Source organism: Corythoichthys intestinalis, chromosome 4 (genome assembly GCF_030265065.1).
Source record: "Corythoichthys intestinalis isolate RoL2023-P3 chromosome 4, ASM3026506v1, whole genome shotgun sequence".
NCBI classification, from domain to species: domain Eukaryota; kingdom Metazoa; phylum Chordata; class Actinopteri; order Syngnathiformes; family Syngnathidae; genus Corythoichthys; species Corythoichthys intestinalis.
In genome coordinates, this window is record NC_080398.1 from 60,950,180 (window position 1) to 60,972,176 (window position 21,997).

Genomic DNA, 21,997 nt, shown 5'->3' on the forward strand with positions numbered 1-21,997 from the left:
GTAAACAAACAGATCGCAAAGTGCCCTGTGCGACTCATGTTTCCCACTGCTGCGGTCCGTCCACTCTAGCTAGCAGCATGCAGGCTCTCTCAGCCAATCAGCGCATCCACTCAGGCTCTCTCAGCCAATCAGCGCATCATTGTCATAGAGATGGCAACAGAAGTGAGAACATGGATGATATTTGACTAAACATGAAACAGAATAGCGATAGAATAGCGAATAGCAATAGACTGGCGATTTATACAAATAATATTTTTTTAAAAAGTTTTTCTTTTGTTTTTTTGTTCTTTTTTTTTTTTTTTTTTTGAAAAGTGCAATTTTGCTCTGGGTCAGCAGAGAGGTGTGCCGTGGTCCGGTCGTGGACAGCGGCCCACTAGTTGAAGACCGCGGAAGTAAAGTAAAAAATAAAATACTATGAGGTACAATAAAGTACTGTTTACGCGACCAAAAAAAAAAAAAAAGCGACTGGAGACTAAATGGCGGACGAGGCTCCGGTGTCGTAAAGTTGAAATCACAGAAGTCGAGTACGTCGTAACCAAGGGACTAGCTGTATTTTGAAATTTTAACGAATGTTCTTCGAGTAGATCTCTGTAGAGGATTTGGCATTTAGTTTTGTGAGTTTCAGATGAGTATAAACCGATAGAAGATACCGTATGTACACGACTGTACTGTAAAAAGTTACAGCACTCAACGCAAACCCAGCGATTCTGTTACAACAGTACTCATGGCAAACATTTTCAGGGTTTTTATTTACTTTATTCACATGTGTTAGTCCAGCGAAATGTACCACGATAACAAGTATGTCTTCTTCAACAGGTAGAAGGTAGAACAAATGAGACAAAAGGTACTATCACACAATGCTTTCTCCTAGACGACAATTCACAACACAACATGTGAAATGTGTTCATAATATTAGCAAATGCTACATGTATTAAATGCCTTTGTATTTTAGCATTTGAGAACAACTATAATGTTTGCAGAGGAGCAAGAAAGGGACCTACAAAAATGGCTTTAAATATAAGATTATGAAGATTAATGTCGAGGGAACCTTTAAATATGTTTTCGCAACATGTCAGAATGCTGGAATACATGGAGAAGCACCCGGGAAACTCCACACCAGAATGCTAGCTGGAACCTTGATGCAAACGCTGAACTTAATAACTTAATTCTTTGATGAAGAGTCCATTTTTAACACTCTCCTCTCTGTATTTTACAAAACATTCCATATTGATTGAGACCAATCAAAACTGAACATATTTCATTATGTCTTTCGTTTGATAAACCAATTATTTGAGATGGCTGTAAAAATTACTCTTGCCCATGACTATGGAGGCTATGCAGAAGTTTTATTTTTTTGCATGGTCCAACAGGCTATTCATTTTACCATGTAAAAGACAGTGAATACGAACAAAGGCTGAGCTGATGACAGATAAGGCATCCCAAGACTGGGGCAGATTTGCACCTTGAGAATGACCTATATGGTCACCTGAAATTCCATTTCATCGCACTGATAAAAGACCAGCGATAGCAATCTGTCAACACAAAGTAAATTAAATTTGTAATGACTTAAAAGCTGATAATATCTTGAAGCAAAATCCAATTTATTCTAACCCAACATGCTGATCTGTTTCGATGATGGCTGTGTGGGGAATTGTGTTTAGCATTGATGCTTTGGATGAAGTTTATTTTCAAATAGAATTCACAGTATCTGGTAGTTCTTAAAGTGCGTACGACAGGAGAAAAAAAGCCTTAAATAGCATTATTATGTGAATTAGAATCATATTTTGAGACGATTCGACTATATACAACAATTTGGCAAAGCGCAGATGACAAGAAATTAGTGTTTTAATCCGCCGTCTAGCCACACCTACCATCATAGGGCTCTAGCATCCCCAACAGGTGGATAACGTCAGCGGGAGAATGGTTTCATCGGATTTAGTATGCAGCCCATTGAGGGGCAATTGTTCACAATGAAGAAAATGCAACGAAGAGAGCCGCAAAATGTCATTGTTTCATTCTCTCTACTCCAATATTTTTAAAGGATATTCTTTTTATCCAAGTATATTTCCCAGTTGCTAAATAAATGGTATGGTCATGACAAATAACAATCTTGTGCTAAATGGAATATGAAATAATAAAAATGCATTTATTCAGGACAACATTGCAAAATTACTCCATAATGGTCAAAGCTGTCGAATTCACCTTTACTGTCGCACCTCCTGAACGCTATATTATGCCGCGGTAGTTAGTCCGACTTTTGACATTTCCCTGCCCCCAGTCTTCGGAGAATGTAAACAAACCAAGAGGCGGGACGGCTAGCCAACCCGCTAACCCGAACCGAGTGACGGCTCAAAGTCTTATTTTTGCTTTTCGAAGCGAAAAATCACACAAAACTAGCCGGGATCATGTCACACTGCCCCGGGGTTGTCTATTGTCTTCGCCAATCGGCAATCCGCCCGGCGGAGAGCAAGTTACAGCTTGTTCCCCTGGTACTACGGACAGGAGAGCTCGCCGGGGAAGCAGCTGGACAATGACCGCCGAACAAACTGGACGACGTTGGAGGAACGTGTAGCTGCCAAATGGTCAACACGAATATGGCAAAATAATGCTTTACTACACGGCGAAGATGTAAACAGCAAGAGTCATACGAGAGCGGATGCAGTTGTTGTGCAGCTAACATGACAATGTGTATGAGGAGAGGTTTTCACATGCCCATCCACGATTCCTCGTAAGTCCAATGGTCCCACAGTAGTAGAGCTTGTTTTGGCCAATATCCACCGGTGAATGGGAACCTTTTGAAACTCAAAAAAGGCTCAGATCCTCTCCCTGGTGCAGCAGAATTTTTGTGCAGCCGTTTGGCTGGCGTGACGCGAAAAATAAAAAATTCATCCGCAAAATCAGCTGAATGCTTAGTCCTTCTCATACTACAGTACGGCTGGATAGTGGAGGACTCCTTCTAATTCAAAAATTGAATATATAAAATGATCGCTTCCACACACATCCAAGCGGTCCATTTAATTCAGCAGCATAAAACACAAACATGCTTTTTGGTGTCATACGCACTTTAAAAGATAAATTTTAGTATGAGCAGTGTTATCACAGATTACACCTCAAAAAAGTAATTGTGTTACTTTACTGATTATTTTATTACCAAACTAAGGGGCAGTTTACATGGCGACTCAAAGACGCAATGACTGTGTTGCTGAATGGCCTCTCCTTCATATGGTGTCGGCGAAGACTAAAACCTTTGAATCCTGCCTCCAAAGTGGAAGGATTCGATTGCTGAGCCAGTAGTGATCGACTTGTGCCGCGCTGACTTCTCCAGCCTCTCATGCGCTGATATCTCAATCCTCTTAGATGCTGACCCTTTCTCCCTCGTCCACTTTCAAGTCGAGCAGTGGCTGTAGATTGCTCATTATCACTACGAATGTACATGAAAAAAAAAATTGTAAGTCTTCGTGAAAATGACAATAAATGCAGCTATAAATAATAACAATAATGGAAATGTATATACAGTCATGTGAAAACATTAGGACACCCCATTAAATATTCACTGTTTTATTAAGAAATGTTCACATGTCAATGTCTGATCTTGTTTTTCTTTATCTCTGGGAAAGAATGTTAATTTTTGTTGTTTACTTGCAATTAAATCATTGTTTTACACATTAAACCAAATATAAACAAAAATGCATATTCTAACAGAGGAAAAAGTTGGGACACCCTACCACCTAATGGCTAGTGTTACCCTCTTTAGCTGATATAACTTCAGTGAGATGCTTTTTGTAGCCATCTACCAGTCTTTGACATCGGTCTAAAGTTTGCCCCATTCCTCCCATACTTATTTTCCCTCCCTTCTGTCATTGTTTGCATGCTGTCCTCATTAAAATATTAAAACCTATAAACGTTTGGATGGTTTTAGTTAAAGCAGACACTGATTTTCCATCTGTGTGATTTTGACAAATATCATCACATTTGATGGTGATTTTTCATTCTTGATTCAGCTCAAGCTGTGTGCAGACGCACTCTTCCGAGCTCCCACGAGCAACTTATCTCAACCGATAAGCGCTCAGGGCCAACTCGATTCCCAGTATGGCTCCAAAGAATTTGAAATCTGGAGACTTTAATGAATAAAATCATCCATACAGAAATTGGAGGTCTCCTTGACTGGCTTGATTCAAAGCCAGAATCAAGAAATCGTCAGAGAGCTCCAGTTACTGCGTGCTGAAAACGAGAAACTCAAACAGGTGGTCGAGGAGAGAGATGTTCGCATCAAAAGGCTGGAAATTTTGGCTGATGATCTCAACCAGTGCCGACGCGCAAATGAGTTCATCATTCGAGATTATAACTGACGCCTATCCCAGGTGATACAGTGGCGCAACTGGCAATCGCTAAGCTGAAAGAGTATGGAATAAACATGGAACCGCTGGACATCAGTCGCTGCTTTCTGCTCCCATCTGAGGGGAGAGGACCAGCGACGGTGCTCATGAAGCTGGCAGACCACAAGACCAAGACTGCCCTGCTTAACCAGCGCCGCCACCTGAAATTGTCGAAGATTTTTTTGAATGAATGAATGAGTAACTGAGAATCAAAGAATCTGTCCTGATATGAAAGGAAACGCCATCTTACCGCATGTTATTGATGATATTCTGACATCCGGTGGAGGAAGCAGTGATTGGAAGCAGGCGTGCAGCATGACTTTGAAATTCTTTTGTTTCACTGTCTGTCGTACAAGATTTTTTGCTTCCGCATGAAGCCTGATGTTTCCACAACTCCTTTTTTTTAATAAACATCCCTTAACAATGTATGCAGGCTAAATAGTTCTCAACTAAGGCCTTAAGAGACGGTTGCTTGCACGTCACAAGTTGTCCGCTGCCTTTTCTCAGACTTGTGTTGTGCTTGAATTCAGTTTTTATTACGGAGTTGATCCAGAAGAACCTTTCTCTCTTTGATCTTGCCGCAAAGCTGAAGGCGTATGCGACATCCTTGATCTCCATATTTCTCTCCAAATGCCTTGCTATCTTTGATTGTGGCCTGCTACAGTAAAGACAATTGTGCTTTTTATCCCATGATCGTTTTCCATTCTCTTTTTAAGCAGGTTTTTAAAGTCACACTTTTCACTTCGTCTTTGTCTCTTCTCTTCTCTTCCTTTTCACATAAGTTCTGTGGTTTTTAATGTTGCACTTGGCTGCTTGTTGATGCTTGTCTTGTTCTGAATCTGTATTTTAGTTTCATCACTGGATGATTCCTCAAATGAAGAAGGTTTAGCCAGGATTTTCAAATCATCATCAGATGATGATTCAGTCGGAGTTGGGATGTACTCTTTGTCAGATCCCAAAATGAAAATATCGGATTTAGAGGACCCACTCTCTATCTCCTCACGGATATTGTCCAATTGGAAGCAAACATGCATATGTGTTCGAGAAAAAGTAGTTCCATTGATAATTTTTTTTTGCATTACAATCACAGGGCCTCTAGAAAGTGATGGTATAGATCAGGGGTGCCCAATCCCTATCCAGCTTGTTTTCCATGTCTCCCTCCTCTAACACACCTGAATCAACTAATCAGGATCGTTATCAGGCTGCTGCAGAGCTTGCTGATGAGCTGATCATTTGATTCAGGTGTGTTAAAGGAGGGAGACACAAGCTGGATAGGGGCTCTCGAGGACCGGGATTGGGCACCCCTGGTATAGATACACATGGATATCTTCTGCTGTATTCATCTTCATACTTAAAATAACATAAGTAAAGAGACAGCTGTCGTCTGTGTTACAGGATGTAAGTACACTGTGATAGTTGACAGTCACATGGTGGATATGAGTTCAACTAAACAACTCTTACTTCAGCTTTACACAACAGTGACTGACAAAATACGCAGTCCAGGTGCATTTATACAACAAATGACTGAACCAACGTGTATACATGCAGCAACGATCAACCAAATGATAAAAAAATACAGAATACAGAAACGTAACATTTCAAAGAAATAAACCCGTTTAATAACTCAAAAAGCTAACAGCTTAAAATAAAGTTTCTGAATAACTCACAAATGCACACATGCAAACTCAACAAAGTTGTTCCTGTGCATGTACAGTATCGAACATCTGGATAAAGATAAAACAGATAGATGAACAACATTGTTTAGTTTCTGTGCTTGCTGTCACTCTCGGAGATAGGATGAGAAAAAAAGAAACATATGGAGAGGAAGAGGAAGGTCATCCTCTTGGAACAAGAGAGGAAATGTGTGTCTATTGCATGAGCTTATTTTTGAGACTGTGTACCTTCTTAGTAGTTTTGCTCCATCAAGTTCCAAAAAAAGCTTTTGAAAAGCTTCAAACGTGTTCTTCAGCTGCTTTGGATATTCGAGGTTGAGGGCATATATCAGTCCCATGACTCCCATCAGCAGTACACATGCTTTTGTTCGGCTTCAACATCCTTCCATCACAATAGAGACATCTGACGGATCCTCCTCACCCATGATATTGTGCATCACGATCACCTTAATCGTTTTGTGTGTGTAGTCCTCACATTCTTAAATGTTAAAGAGAAAGAAACAAAAAGCATAAACATTTTTTATTTCAGTATATTATTTAAGATGATGTTCCAGTTGTGGTGGAAATTTTAAAGGTGTCCTATTTTGAGGAGACGAACGGAGAGGATCCCTTGAGTTAATCAATCGTGTCTTATCAATATGACATACCTGGCAGTCATGGAAAAGATCTTCTCATCTTTCACCGAGGTAGTCAATGAGGCAGCAGACAACCGCATCCCTTTTCTTCTCAATGCCCTGTGTCTGTAGGGAGATACAATTTAGTGAAAAGACAGTGTAAATCAGCGATTTACATACACTAAGACCGAATTCTTTCAAATCTAAAACATTTTTTAAACATTTCAGATTATTGTTAAATTGTAGTTTTAGCTGGTAAGGAGCTCAACTTTGTGCACAGCAAAGCAACTGTTTACAAATTATATTATCATATCACTTTTAATTCACCCAAATCAATTATTACATATTTGTGAAAAAAGTAAAATAACACACGTCATTTAAAGTGTCGAGCAGAGGGTATATCTTGGAACCAGCAGCTCCTCCTTTAGCACGCATAAGCCGCAAAAGACCTGGTGTGTACTCATCAAGTTTCAGCATGAATGTCTCCTCCAAGGAAACTGTCGTTATAAGTCAGAACTCTTCTTTGATCTAGTGAGAAAGTAAAAGGACAAAAAAGCAAATAGTTAGGGTCCACATACACAGACTGTTCCCGCAACAGAAATAAGAAAAAAAACACACAAGAAAAATGATCAGGCTTGAACCTGGGAAGAAATATATATATAAGGAATTATGTATAGTTCAGAGGTTGTTATTTGACCATAACAACCTCATAAACAAAAACATGAAAAAAAACCCATGAGTAACGATACTTTGTAAAATTCTTAAAGTACAAAGTCTGACTCAGTTTTGCTGCCGCTGCCTTTTTTAATACGTTCACGTGCATGCTATCATGTATGCTAGCGTGCAAGCTAGCGTGTATGCTAACGTGCATGCTTCTGTATGTTTTAGCATGCATGCAAGCATGTTACCGTAGGTTTTAAAAGCGCCCAATAATCTGGTGTAACCCAAGGGAAAAAACACTGCATAATGGATGGATGGATGGGTAGTTAAGATACAGCAGCAGACAAATTAAGTAGTTATTGAAAAATAAATACGTTCTAAAATGTTGTTCAAGAATGTTAAAATGTTGAATATAATCCATTTCCGCTATGATGATTTCATATTGTTGAACAGATGTGTCTTAAGCAAGTTAGTTCGAGAGCAGTGTTTTTTTTTCTTCCTTTCAACTGTCATTCATCTCATTTGAGCCTGTTGATTGGTTATTTTTATGTGGCCTGATGTTTTATTCCAACGGGGAGAACGACAAGGGGGAGGGATTTTCGGGAGAACGAGGCAAATGGACGAGCGAAGCAGACGAACAGAGCTCACATGAATGAGAAAATACATCTGTCCTGGAAGTTTTTAGCGTCACACCACGATAAATGCAGAGTTTATCGACATTGTGTGGACCCTAAAACCTCACGGAGGTAAATTAAAATGAGCAATGTAACTCATGTTGCTTTTATTTGCTAAAAGAAAAAGCTAACCGTTACTAGCGATTAGCATGTGCTAACATGCTAGCGCGAGTGAATATTTTATTTCCTTGTAATAGTGTGTGTGTACAATTTGCCGTTTTTGAACTCAAAAAGACTTCAAATAGGCATTGAATATTTTACGCTGGCTAAGTGTAGATATCTGTTTGTCAAGGGACATGGCGTGCGTGATCCTTGGACCTTTATCTGTTGGGTTAAATTCATTGAGGACCAGCGAGGGTAAAAATGGGCGTCGATGGCGTGTCTATGGAGGACCAAAAATGCCAAAATTCAAAATAAAAATAAAAATAAATCAATCAATAAAAAGAAAAATAAAAACGAATATAAATACAAAAATAAGAAATAGGTTACAAAAATTAAATATAAATACAAAAATAAATATGGAAATAAATAGCTAATTAAATAAAAGTAGAAATAAAAATGAATATATATACAAAAATAAGATATTAGATTAAAAATGTAAAAATAAATACAAAAATAAATGTGGAAATAAATACAAAAAAATATCTAATTATTAAAATAAATGTCAATCAATAAATAAAAGCGCTTTTCCCTTTTTTTCACTTATTTCATTGTCAGCATGAAAGTGCAGGTGGAAATGTTATTCAAATGAGGAGGCGTTCCTATGGGTGGCATGGGTTGAACTATTCGCTTATTGGTTGATCGACATGCGTTAGCTGAAATCGACTAGGCATGTCTGTCAGCAAAGAAAAGAGGAAGTCACAAATTCGCACATCACACACAAAAAAAGTTCGGTAATTGAAGATGGAGGCATATAGTTTGGATGCGATTTCGAGGGATCTCCGTCCATTATCGGATATTGCTGACACCAATGCTTCCAAAGACTACATACTGTTCCGAGTGGAACAATTGTTGGAACAGTTAATTTACTTTCACAAAATAAGGGACTTAGAGATCGATAATGTTGTATATAACAATTTGTGTGAAGTCATCGAGCAACTACATGTTGAAGTGGCGAGTTGTGATGATGGCGGACAAGTTGGCCGTCCTTTGCTGGACCTCTCGACAGAAGCCGTGGAGACTTACTTGTTAGTGGGTCTGACAGTACGCGAAATAGCCGACCTACTTGGTGTCAGTGAGAGAACAGTCCACCGTCGAATGTCAGAGCATGGTATAAGGTGAGTTTGTATAACAATGGCATATTTTATAACTTTAAAATGAAATCGTGGTATCGTATGGCATGTTGTACTCTATATATCTGACTGTCACGTTCGCGGATATCAAAAGTATTTGTAACTGCCCCTGTGTAGCTTAGCAGAAGTTACAACTAAGTTCTCACGAAAGCTAACGATATTCCTGCTCACCACCTTTTTTTAGAGTTTGTGACATGAATAATTCCATTGACAACGCAACGTTGGATGCAGCTGTCACAGAGATCCTAGGTTGTCATCCAAATTCTGGATACAAAATGATGCTAGGACATCTCCGGGCACTAGGTATAAAGGTTCAAAGTAAGTGAATGTCATTAAGTAATTTGACTTCGACTAAAGTTTTCTTCCAGTCCGAGTAGACAGAATCGAGGAAGCTGTTTCTGTCATTTAAATGAAGTGTACTGTAAAGGGGAAATATTTGTGCTAAAAAAAAAATAACAAGCAGGCCAAATCATGAATTTGCCATGCGTGTTAAACCATTTAGTTGATTGAAGTCCTGTTTAATCACAAGAAATTATTTCTTTAGCTTATACTTTATGTAATGCCACCTTTTAAATTGCAACTTGTTTTCCTGTTCTTTCATGGAGGAGTTCGTGTGCAAGAATCCATGCGACGTGTGGATCCACAGGGAATTGTAGTCCGCACACTACAACTACAAACTGTCAGGCGTAGAAGATATTCTGTGCCAGCCCCCAACAGTCTGTGGCATATAGACGGCAACCATAAACTCATAAGGTAAGGCTTTATGTCGGGGAATTAAGAAGTAAGTACGAAAATAAAGACCATATTTTTTTCCATCTATTTTGGAAAGATAAACAAATATATAAAACAGTCCATTTTAAATTAAATTGAAATATTTTAACACGATAGGCAATTGTTGCAAGGTATCTGAAATTAGACACTGCCAACACAAAAATAACAGGTATTTTTTATTTTTAAGAAATCTCTCAAACAAATCTTAATGTTAAAGTGAAGATTGCAAATACCAAGTCTGTCATAGACACAGGCAAATGATATAGTAAATCCAATAATGCAAATGAAAAAATATGTGGCGGAAAACACTCAGGTGACTTGAAGTTCCACTCTGAGACCCCCAATTTGGCCAACTTTCAAAATTGTTTGATATGCATTTGTGATACATCATTGGAAAGCTTCAGATCTAAATTTTCTGGGGAAAGAAAAATTTTGGACAGGGGCGCGTTTAAAAAAAGTTTTTTAAACAGCAAAACCCTATCTGCAGAGCACGCAAGAGCAGAATTACAGACGGCATTACTTTAACGAGACATTATCGCGTACTTACCTTGTTTGATCCAAAAACTCAATGTAGCATGCATCACTGAGTGTCAAGACACAGCCGTGAATGGCCACTGCTGGATTTTTGGGAATTTTATGGGTGAAACATGGTAATATAACAAGGGTCGCGATGCAGAAATCGCAGACATCAAGGAGTGGTCAAGATTTTCATTTTCACATATTTACCCCTTTAAACATTTTTTTTCAATTTATCTTTGGATCGATTATTTATCTAACATATCGGAGAAAATGCGACAGGAAAAAAATAAAAATAAAAAATAATACAATGAAGCGATAGTTACGAGGTAGATATCCGTGACTTTTTTTACACATGCCATTTTTTGCATTGTGACATAATTTGTTTTAAAGTTTAAAATATGTGAATAATTTTTTTAAAGATTTTTTTTTTAACGAAATATGAGACATCGATTAATGATTCTAAGCTAAAAATTACATTGTCAATAATAAATATAATTACCTTCTTTTTATGGCTGGGTTGAAACAAAAGCGGTTGCACAACGTCTGTAAACGGGGGCTTTCAGGGTAAAATGGACAAATAAATAGTTCGGGGGCTTAATGCGCCATGAATCTGCTATGGTAGCATATAGACATATTGTTCTATCAAACACAACAGTTGCTTTGGCTTAAGATACAGCAGTTTTCTTTTAAAGAGGAGTGCAAGAGCAGAAAAGGCTTTTTCAGTCTTGTCTGTTTTCCGTCATATTCATATTCCTGTATATGTTATATATATATTGATGAAACTATGCCCTTTTACTTCACATTGAGCCTCAATGGTGTCCCAAGTGATCCCTGCTTCTTTCACTCTTTTGACAGATGGAGAGTTGTGGTCCATGGTGGAATTGATGGCTTTAGTCGTCTAATTGTCTACCTTCAAGCTGCCACAAACAACCGTGCTACGACTGTGCTGAACAGCTTCATGCGAGCTGTCCAAACCTATGGAGTACCATCCCGTGTTAGATCGGATAAAGGGGGCGAAAATGTCGAAGTAGCACGATATATGGTGTCACACAGAGGTGTGAACTGCAATGCTCACATCACAGGAAGAAGTACACACAACCAAAGGTATTTTAAACTTCTATAAACAAGTGTTACTTTAAGTTAATATGGTTTTCCACTGGTTTAATATTGGATACATACATGTGACTTCTGTACTTTTTTTAGTTTGGGTGTGCACGTGTGTGAGGCTAATACCAAACTTACTTGGGGAGCCAAAGTAAAAAAAAAAAAAAGATAAATACATGTTAGTTTTCTGATCCAGAAGAGATTGGAGCCCTTCACAAGCCTGTTTTTCAATCATCAACCTGCATCATTTCATATTCTTTGGTAATTTAAAAAACTGAATGTGTTGTTTGTGTTTTCTCAATTCAAGAATAGAGAGGTTATGGCGTGATGTCTTTGGGGGAGTGCTAGACCTCTTCTACTCTTGCTTCTGCAATATGGAAAGTCAAGGCCTACTCAACCCAGATGATGAAATCCACATCTATGCATTGCACTGGAGCTTTTTGCCACACATACAGAGTCACCTTGAGTTCTTCATGGATGGATGGAATCACCACACACTGCGTACTGAAAGAAATCAGTCACCTCTTCAGTTATGGACTCTAAACCAGCGTGCAGAACATGAGTCCTCCCAGGTATGCCTGTACTGATAGTAAAACCTTTAAAGAGAAAGTTTGGAATTTCTGACATCAGGTTTGATTTCCGAGGTAGCGGGGGGTGTTATTCATCGGTGGAGTTGGTTAAAAAAAAATAAGTGCAGTTTATTTTCAGAGCTCTGGAGTGGCTAACATAGCGCGAGTCAATGGTACTGGCTTAACATGCCAATAAAGAAATGATAGTAACAGATCTAACATCGTCAAATAAAATTAAAATGCAGATCATTGTTTGAAATACCCATGCGGCCACAACAGTGTCACACTAAACTGCCGTAATTCATGTCATTCTGCGGGACTTTTTAATTAGATGCGTAATGCAACCACAATAGAAAGTGCTTCGGCCACTTGTGCTCAGTCTGCTGAGTTTTGACTGAAGGGTGGTGAAAATCAGCGGTGAAAAAAAACAACTACGTGATCACTGTCCTCTTTGCTGAGGCAGCATGTTCTCTGCAGAGCTGCTAGATTACAAATGTTGCTGTTCATGCTACAATTATTGACACGCAATCGTAAGTTGTATTAAATTTATCCTGAAAATATTGATTGCATGGGTCCTCTGTGATTTTCATGTGCACGTATGTCGTTTTTTATTGGCATGCTAGCTAGTCCCCATTGACTCGCACCTTCTTAGTCACTCAGACAGCCTGGAAACTGACAGATTGCACGGAATTTTTTTTAAACAAACTCCACCCACGAATAACATCCACACTAATCCCGCAAACTTGTAAATTAAGCCTAATGTAAAAAAATTCTGAATGTTATGTGTAACAATTGAGTGTCAAACTTTCCATTTTGCAGCCTTGTCCTCATTTTTTCCTTATTATGAAAATAATCATATACACTTTCACAGTCTAAGCTAAGCACATACAGGTTAGGCTAATCAATAACTAAACTGGCCATATAGGATGTGTGCATGTTTAGTTAGATGTATTTTAGGACTAGTTGGTTCAACTTTTAATTACATAATTCTTTGGTGTTTAATGGGACAACTGCTTTAAGATATAATTTTGTTTACTTTTGAACTTCAGCCAGACACAGAATATGGCATTGACTGGGATGGTCCACATGGTCATCACCATGTAGGTGTCACAGTCCCTGAAGTGCAGCTGCCACAGGCCTTGACTCCTGAAGAAATTCAGCAGCTGCCAGAACCCCGTGGGCCCTTTTCTGATGTACTGAATGTCTACAGCGAGACAGTATCCGTCCTACATGAAATATTTGGACTTGTTTGAAGTGGCATGTTAGTTGTGGTTGATATGTCAGTACTTTTACGCAGTGTGAAAAAAATAATAAAGGCAAAGATTGTTTTTCAGCGAAGTAACATTTTTTTGTTGAACAGTAACACAATACAAATAATAACAGTAATGTAACACAATACAAATAACAGTGATAATAAACAGTCAATGGATGGACAAAACCAGACTTCCAACACAAGGGAAAAAATGTCCACTGGGCACTAACATGTGCCAACTTTTTTCCCCCTCCCTAATACTGGCCAAAGCCAGCATATGTGCTTGACATGCTTGCCATCAGATTTCTATTAAATATAAAATAATTGTCTGTGTCTTTGGGGAGCTTCAGTGTAAAAAAGCAAGTAGATGCGTGAGGAAGAGGGATCTCATTTATTTCAACATTTAGGTGTTCAGGAACAACAGCCCAACCTGTCCAAAATTTGAGGAGAAGTTTAAGCTCCTCGGAAGTACCTAGAAGAAAAAAGATGACAAAATACAGCTGAATAAGTTGGCACATCGATGTTTGAAAAAGCTCAAAATACTAGTACTGGGTTTAAAAATCAATATTTTTTTCCCTTTAGCCTAATATTGATCGGTTGAGGTTTCAAAGTAATAATCATAAAATAGCACTATGTGTGCACTTTGAAACATGAAAAGAATGGAAATAATTGGCGTGACTTTAGTTTGAAATATTTACGTAAAATTAATGATAACTGACCGTTTAAGCAAGAGTCTAGACCAGACATGTCCAAAGTCCAGCCCGGGGGCCAAATGCGGCCCGTGGTCAAATTTCATCCGGCCCCCAGCCTCTGTCATAAAATCAATAACGTCTGGCCCGCACACAGACTTAAGAAATTGGTCAGCAGTACTGCTACCAGCATATGAAGTAGCTTACACACTAAATGCTGTTCCTCATTTACCCACTAAAAGGCTGCAGCACTCTTAGCAACATTACCCCGTGTGACCTTTTACTCCCAATTTTCTAAAATGGCGACAACCAACAAAAAAAAGAAAGTTGACTGTGACGGCCAACGCTTCAAGGATAGGTGGAAATTGGACTATTTCTTCAATAAATTACGCAACAACTGTGTCTGCCTCATTTGCAAAGAGGCAGTCGCTGATTTTAAAGAGTTCAATGTGAGACGATATTACCAAACAAGACACACTGATATGTACGACAAGATTGCAGGGAAGATACGCAGCCAGAAATTGAAGCCACTTGAAGCTAGTTTAATTTCAAGGCAGCAGTATTTCGCAAGAGCTCGAGAGTCGAAAGAGAACGCCACAAAAGCTAGTTGCAAGATTATTGAAATTATTAATTAAAAAAATAGTAATAAAGCAAATGTGACACACAGAATGACTTGCTAAAATATATTGTTCTACGTAAAGGACGTCAGCCGAAGTCGGCCCCCCACATTTTTACCACACCAAATCTGGCCCCCTTTGCAAAAAGTTTGGACACCCCTGGTCCAAACCTGTCCTCAAGAGCCGCTGTGGGTCGGTTTTTGTTGTTGTTTTTGTTGAGTAAAATAAAGATGATTCTGCATACTTTCCTTGAGTGTTAGGTTTCTGATGTGAAAACTGATTTGAAAACATGTCAAAACTGCACACACAAAAATGTCGCCATTTCGGGCAGCAACTTAAAAAACTTAAATACTGCTATTGATCTTGAAAATATAGGTGATTATTTGTGCATCTAGCATAAAATCTGATAATTTCATAGCCATTTTAAGTTTTTTTTTATACTTCAAAAATAATTAATCTGGATTTTATTAGGGAACGACTTTGAATATATATATATTTTTTTTTAATGCCACTGCGCATGGAGACTCGTATATGCCTGAGGGAGGTGCCTGTTTTGGTTTTGAAAATATTTGAATTATAATATTTTTTATTATTAAAAATAGCCCCCCTATGGATTGGCCCCGAGCCCTGTGTCCCGTTAACTGATAGTGAAGTCTATGGAAAGCATTTAACGAGACACCAGCCGGTGCAAACAGTCCTGGGCCTGAGGCAAGCTTTGGATGAAATTTATTTAAATTATCATTGCTATTATCAGTTTATGTTCAATAAATCACACATGAATAACGTAACTGGATTGGGGTTATTTCTTTATGTATTCATATTTTTATTAATGTACCAAAATTAATGCAAGAAGTTTCTATTTGCCACATTGCTTCATCCAAAAATATCTTCCGTAAGTAAATTTGGTACTACGTGAAATCCTTAACTAACTCAAGAATTCTATCAAAGTGAATCGATTTTGGAAATCAGCATCGATACCATGCGCCACGCTGCATAATTTCATGTGTTATTTTTTGCCGTTTCCTTGATACTTAAATATATGTATATTTTGTGATATTGGAGTGAATTGATTCAAAACAAATTAGAATTTAATCCAACTATTGTGAATTGAAATTCATTCAGGAAATTAGCCGGACAAAATTTTCTTACTTGTACTAATGAAGCGGCGGAGAAAATCCAAAGCTCTGTGTTGTTGTTCAATGCTACAAGCGTCATCATCGACATCTTCCTCTGGCCAGACAATCTTTTGTAAAATCATCTAGGGAAAAAAATTATTTCCAGGTGAGGCCAATCAGAGTAATTCAGGTACATGAAAAATTAGAATGTCAAATTAAAGGTTTTCTTTCTGTTTTTTAAGATGCAAGTCCTGATCGGAAAAAAAATCCCCAAAAATGAAACTTGAAATATATTGATCTGAATGTTATTAATTCATTTAATTTGTCAAATAACCTTTTCAGTTTAATTACAAAAATAGAACTTTTCAGGATATTCTAATTTTCTGAGGAGTATCTGTAGATGCCAAAGGTTTGGTCATGCAGTTATATTAAAAAAAGATTTGCATTGATAAAAATTGCTTTTCAATTACTCTACCTCTGGTGTCATCTCCACATCTGAGGCCCTTGGGAAAAAATAGGCAACAGCATCTGGCCTGGAGCTTAGGAATTCCCAGATTCCCGTCTCTTTCATTCCCCGTTTGAGCTGTTTGATCTGTATCGAGATCCTTCCAAGAACCTTATAACAGGCATAATACTGAATTTTTACCTCAGCAGGTGTTAAAGACATACACATTGCGAAACTGTTAATGTGCATTCATGTTTTGAATATTAGCAATTTCGAAGACACTTACTGCATGAGTAAGGATTCTGTCCTTTAGCCACCACCTATTTTCGGTTGTGACAGGAGGCAGGTCCCAGGGCAGGCTCACTGCAAGAACCTTCGATTTTTCCTCCTCCAGGAGGATCTCTGTTCCTTCCAGCTGATGAAAGAATCACAATATACAAAATTTTGGGAGCCAGTCTTGACATTGTGTAAAATTATGCTCACATTAAAAACAAATAACTTCAAAGGCCAACTGTTGTTATGCACTGATACAATTGGAATTATTCACGTTAAATAGCCATGTACAGTGTATCACAAAAGTGAGTACACCCCTCACATTTCTGCAGATATTTAAGTATATCTTTTCACAGGACAACACTGACAAAATGACACTTTGACACAATGAAAAGTAGTCTGTGTGCAACTTATATAACAGAGTTAATTTATTTCCCCCCTCAAAATAACTCAAAATATAGCCATTAATATCTGAACCCCTGGCAACAAAAGTGAGTACACCGCATGGGAACTATGGATATCCCTAAATGTTCAAATTGAGTACTGCTTGTCATTTTCCCTCCAAAATGCCATGTGACTCTTTATAGGAGTGCTGTCAGCATTGCTGCAGAGACTGAAGGGGTGGGGGGTCAGCCTGCTAGTGCTCACACCATACGCCACACTCTACATCAAAATGGTGTGCATGGCTGTCACCCCAGGAGGAAGCCTCTTCTGAAGATGGTACACAAGAAAGCCCAAAAACAGTTTGCAGAAGACATGTCAACCAAGCACATGGATTACTGGAACCATGTCCTATGGTCTGATGAGACGGGCGGGCTTTAACAGGCTGACCCCCCACCTCTTCAATCTCTGCAGCAATGCTGACAGCACTCCTGTAACAAGTCACATGACATTTTGGAGGGAAAATTACAAGCAGTACTCAATTTAGACATTTAAGGATGTACGTTTTTCATAAGTGTGTACTCACGTTTGTTGCCAGGGGTTCAGATATTAATGGCTATATTTTGAGGGAGAAAATAAATTAACTCTGTTATATAAGTTGCACACAGACTACTTTTCATTGTGTCAAAGTGTCATTTTGTCAGTGTTGTCCCATGAAAAGATATACTTAAATATCTGCAGAAATGCAAGGGGTGTACTCATTTTTGTGATACATTGTATAACATAAAATTCTAAGCTTAAATATTCCTGATTAAAAAATAAAAAAAATCCCCATGAAAAGTCAGTCATATCTGCAGTTATTAGAGAAATGTCAAAGCAAAATAAATTTGAGTGTGTGTGTGGGAGGGGGGGCAAGAAAAGTGATTAAACAAAAACAGGATAATTGAAAATTTACAAACCAAGGAGATAACCTCACGAACTTCTTGATCCACACAGTCCTCAAGGGTAATAGTTGCCGTCTCTTGCGATCCCCCAAACAGGACATGGATCACAGCAAGGCTTAAGCCGAAAAGACGTGGGCCATCATGTAAAAAGCAATGACTTTGCTACCACAAACATATCACTCTCCTGTAGTGACGGGATCTGTCGTTCACTGGAGTAAACGAATCCATTCCGGATCGTTCAGTAAAAAGATTCGTTCAAACGAATCGTTCAACGAATCGTTCGCCCCCCTCATCTCCCTCCCCGCCCAAATGAATCGTTCGGTTAGTGAACGGGAAGTGACGTTGCCGAACGAATCACCAAAGACCGCTTCGCAGTATAACTGAACGGGAAGTGACATTGCTTGGTCCCTCCCTCTCTTCCACATTGACCACTCGTCGTAGTTTCAGAAATGAGTGACAGGCGATATCATTCTGCTTTCACAGACAGCCTCGTCTCCCTCCCTCCTGCTGCTGCAAAAGCGAGGGAGAACTTCCGCGTCGTCTGTCCTAGTTCTATGGGCTCAAAGTCATGGATCGTGCTTGCATTTCGATTGAGGACACGGTTAAACATTTTCCTTTTGTGGGGGGAGCGGGGGGTTTCTTTAGCATGTTCTTGATCACATTTACAATGCTGCTTGCTACCAGCCAACGCAGCATGCTTGCTGTCACGAAAATAAAAATAAATTGAAAGTTTAATTTCTAATTATGGAACGACCAACACATCATATTTACATCTCGCTCTGTTGTATTTTTGTTTTTATGCTCATCACTATTATTTTTAGTCACTATTAAAACTAAAAGTGTAAATACCTAGTTGTCGAATGTGCTGCTCTGAAATAAAGACAATACTACATTTTGATATTTGCCAGTTTAATTGCCAATCAGTATTAAGATGATCGTATTGAATTTTTGCACTGGTATTAATAAATAAAATAATCCGGTCAACTCCCCTGTCGTCCCCGCATCTCAGCTCGTCAAATGCTGACGAGAAATGATTGCTTGCTCTTTACGATGTCGCCTTTCTACCCTCATTAGTCTGTTAAGAAAAATGTAGACATATTGCGACATCTCCCGTGTTCGCGTGCGTTGTTTTGGGGCGCTTGAGTAGCGCATGATCAGGACGGATTGACATAATTTGTCAAACCAACCGACACGCTCTGACACGGAAAAAAAAAAACACTCGGAAAAATTGACATGTATATACAGTTTCATTGCAAATCAGTATTATGGTGATCGTATTGAATTTTTGCACTGGTATTAATAAATAAAATAATCCGGTCAGCTCCCCTGTCGTCCCCGCATCTCAGATCGTCAAATGCCGACGAGAAAATTGTTTGCTCTTTACGATATCGCCTTTCTACTCTCATTAGTCTGATAAGAAAAATGTAGACATATTGCGACATCTCCCGTGTCCATGTGCGTTGTTTTACTGCGGCGCTTGAGTAGCACATGATGGACGGATTGACATAATTTGTCAAACCAACCAACACCTGACACGAAAAAAAAAATAAAACACTTGAAAAAATGGACATGTATATACCGTTTCATTGCAAGTCAGTATTATGGTGATCATACTATATATTCTTTTTGTCTGTGCACATATGAAGTAAATATCGCTGCCATGAAGCCTCCATATAGTGACGGTTCTTTGCCCCCTTCATTGCCGTCACGCGACCGCAGCTCAGCTTTTGCTTGCCTCGTAGCTACCCGTGTTTTAAATTACTGTAAATTTGATAGTATGTCGTAATAGGTAGTCCCGAGTCTGTTGAGAAAAGTAGTACACTAAACCATGCTCGCTAGATTTGTGTGGTGTTTTTGTCTTTTTGAGCTGCATTTGATAGGCTCCACGTTAACAAATATGTGACAAAGTCCTTTCCTTTCATTTTTTGATTCGTTCACCGCATAGTCATTACTGGAAAGTCAAGTTAGCAGCAAGCTAGGTCAGGAGCCGGAGGACCGAGTCACTGAACGGGAAGTTACAAAACTCAGTCTTGCCCCCCTGCCTGCACGCTGGCTGCTTATTGGCCACACGTGGAAGTGGGTGACATACGCCCTGATTCTGTTTCCGGTCCCTCCCCTGCCCGCGATGAGGCTGGCGTCTGATTGGTCGTGTGCGATGTCAGAAGACGCTGCCGCTTGCTCAACGCCCTCCCACGCAGTGAACAAGCACCAACTTCATAGAACGAATCAGTGCAGATGGTGATTAGTTCGGTCTCGGTCACCCAAACAATTCGTTCAAAAAGAACGAATCGTTCGCGACCGATACAACACTACTCTCCTGTAGTTCCCGAGAGGTGGATGGCACTAGGTGATCCTGCTCACCCTCAAAGAGAAGAGTCCTTACTCCTGAATTAAAAAGGCATTTTATTTTCAAACTAAAATAACACTTAAAAAAATCTTTACATTTGATAAAGAAAATATGATGAGACCAAAACCTTACCATCACAATTATGGTATTGAAAACAACATTTAACAATATACAGTAAACCTCAATAATTGGTCAATAATTCTTGCTGAGAATTTTAATAAAAAAACAATTAATAAAACACTAATATTAAAGTACTGACAAGTTTTATAAAGAGAGGGTAAGAGAAATGGAGGCATAATTTTGTTGAATCGACAACTTTAAAAAATTTTGACATGGCAGAAACCTGCCACTATCTTGCAGTGTTGAATACATTGAAGCATTGTATGCTGAGATAATACAGGATTATACAGAAACAAAAAAAATGTGAATAAACATTTGTCGCTTAAGTGGCGACATGCATATAAATGATAAAAGACGGGTCACTGTGGTACAACCAACCATATCTAAAGATTTCTCTTAGACTCAAAGGATAACTTGAAAGGAATTTTTAGTATCTTACCCTTTGCTTCATCCAGAATGAATCCAGTTTGTAGGTAGTCCATGACAGTTGATAGAACATACCTAGTGACCCCATCACCAATGGCAGCATCACCTTGCAAAATTTCAAAGGGAGTTAATGTCAAAAAAATCATTCCAGAGGCTGTTTTTTATTGATATAAAGCTTGTAGATTCAGTAATGAGCAATCTAAACAGCAAACAGACACCAGGATGAAGAAAACACATTCTGGTAAGTAATTTACATATTGTACAGCTACATTATTTAACAGGTTTATCTCCTTTCTTTGTTCATGCCTGCACAAAAATTAGGTGAAATGTGATTGCTTTTGAACATGTTCTATCAACACACTTGACTTGGCGTGTACCTGTAAGTTTGCACTGCAGTTGATTAGCCCACTGCACCCGTGGCCTCTTATAGAAAGATACAATGGCTCGGTTCCTGTCCTCCACTGAATCCAGCAGACTTAGATTAAAAACTTGGTGGTTGCCGTCTTTGTGGGCCTCACGAGTGATGTGTGTAAAAAGTTGTGCTGCCTTGATGGGATCCACCTCTGTAATCCAAGCTTAAAAACAAATCGAAGGTGGTCAGTGCTTGCATGAGCATATTGAGGAATAAGATAAAATGAGTTCATTAAGAGTATGAGAAATGTACGATTACGTCAAAAAATGAACTAACAATGGAAGTCATTCAGTACAGTTGAGTGCGTTCAGATAGTAGATATAATTTTATTACATTTTGTCATGTTGCAGCCTTATGCTCACAAAATAATGTTCTTCTCAAATGTTCCTTGTGAACAATACTTGATGGCATGCACGTCTGATCTATTCTTTACTGTCATCTGCAAAACCTTATTTAGATGGGTAGGTTTCTGTTTTATGAAGACAAATTCAAAACTACCTGTAATTGGTCACGCTAAAGTGTCTGGATCAATGTGATATTTGTAAGGGTGTAACGGTACACAAAAATCTCGGTTCGGTACATACCTCTGTTTTGAGGTCACGGTTCGGTTCATTTTCAGTACAGTAAAAAAACAAAATGCAAAATATAAATGTGCTAGTTGCGTATTAAACACTTTTGTGCTTTCAACACTAGGAACATTAGCCTATACAAAGCTAGAATTCTG

The 21,997-nt window shown here is 38.7% G+C and overlaps 1 protein-coding gene and 1 long non-coding RNA gene across 6 annotated transcripts; one reads left to right on the forward strand and one right to left on the reverse strand.

The window, feature by feature from the left end:
* Positions 1 to 5,435: 5,435 nt before the first annotated feature.
* LOC130915385 (uncharacterized) lies at positions 5,436 to 7,588 on the reverse strand. The gene is made up of 3 exons (XR_009063078.1): positions 7,036 to 7,588; positions 6,697 to 6,789; positions 5,436 to 6,527 (listed from the first exon to the last, which is right to left on the reverse strand). It is a non-coding gene; the product is annotated as an uncharacterized LOC130915385 (long non-coding RNA).
* Positions 7,589 to 7,924: 336 nt separating this feature from the next.
* Positions 7,925 to 15,024, forward strand: LOC130914295 (uncharacterized). Of its 5 annotated transcripts, none has more exons than XM_057833346.1 (7): positions 7,925 to 8,069; positions 9,085 to 9,274; positions 9,474 to 9,607; positions 9,895 to 10,042; positions 11,435 to 11,683; positions 11,991 to 12,255; positions 13,302 to 15,024. In XM_057833346.1, the coding sequence occupies exons 2-7, from the start codon at positions 9,255 to 9,257 to the stop codon at positions 13,503 to 13,505; spliced, it is 1,020 nt and encodes a 339-aa protein (XP_057689329.1). In that variant the 5' UTR covers positions 7,925 to 8,069; positions 9,085 to 9,254; the 3' UTR covers positions 13,506 to 15,024. The 5 variants fall into 5 exon arrangements, with proteins under 5 accessions (XP_057689329.1, XP_057689328.1, XP_057689327.1 ...); XM_057833342.1 differs by having other exon boundaries at positions 7,933 to 8,069; positions 8,290 to 9,274; XM_057833347.1 differs by having other exon boundaries at positions 7,934 to 8,069; positions 9,166 to 9,274.
* Positions 15,025 to 21,997: the final 6,973 nt, after the last annotated feature.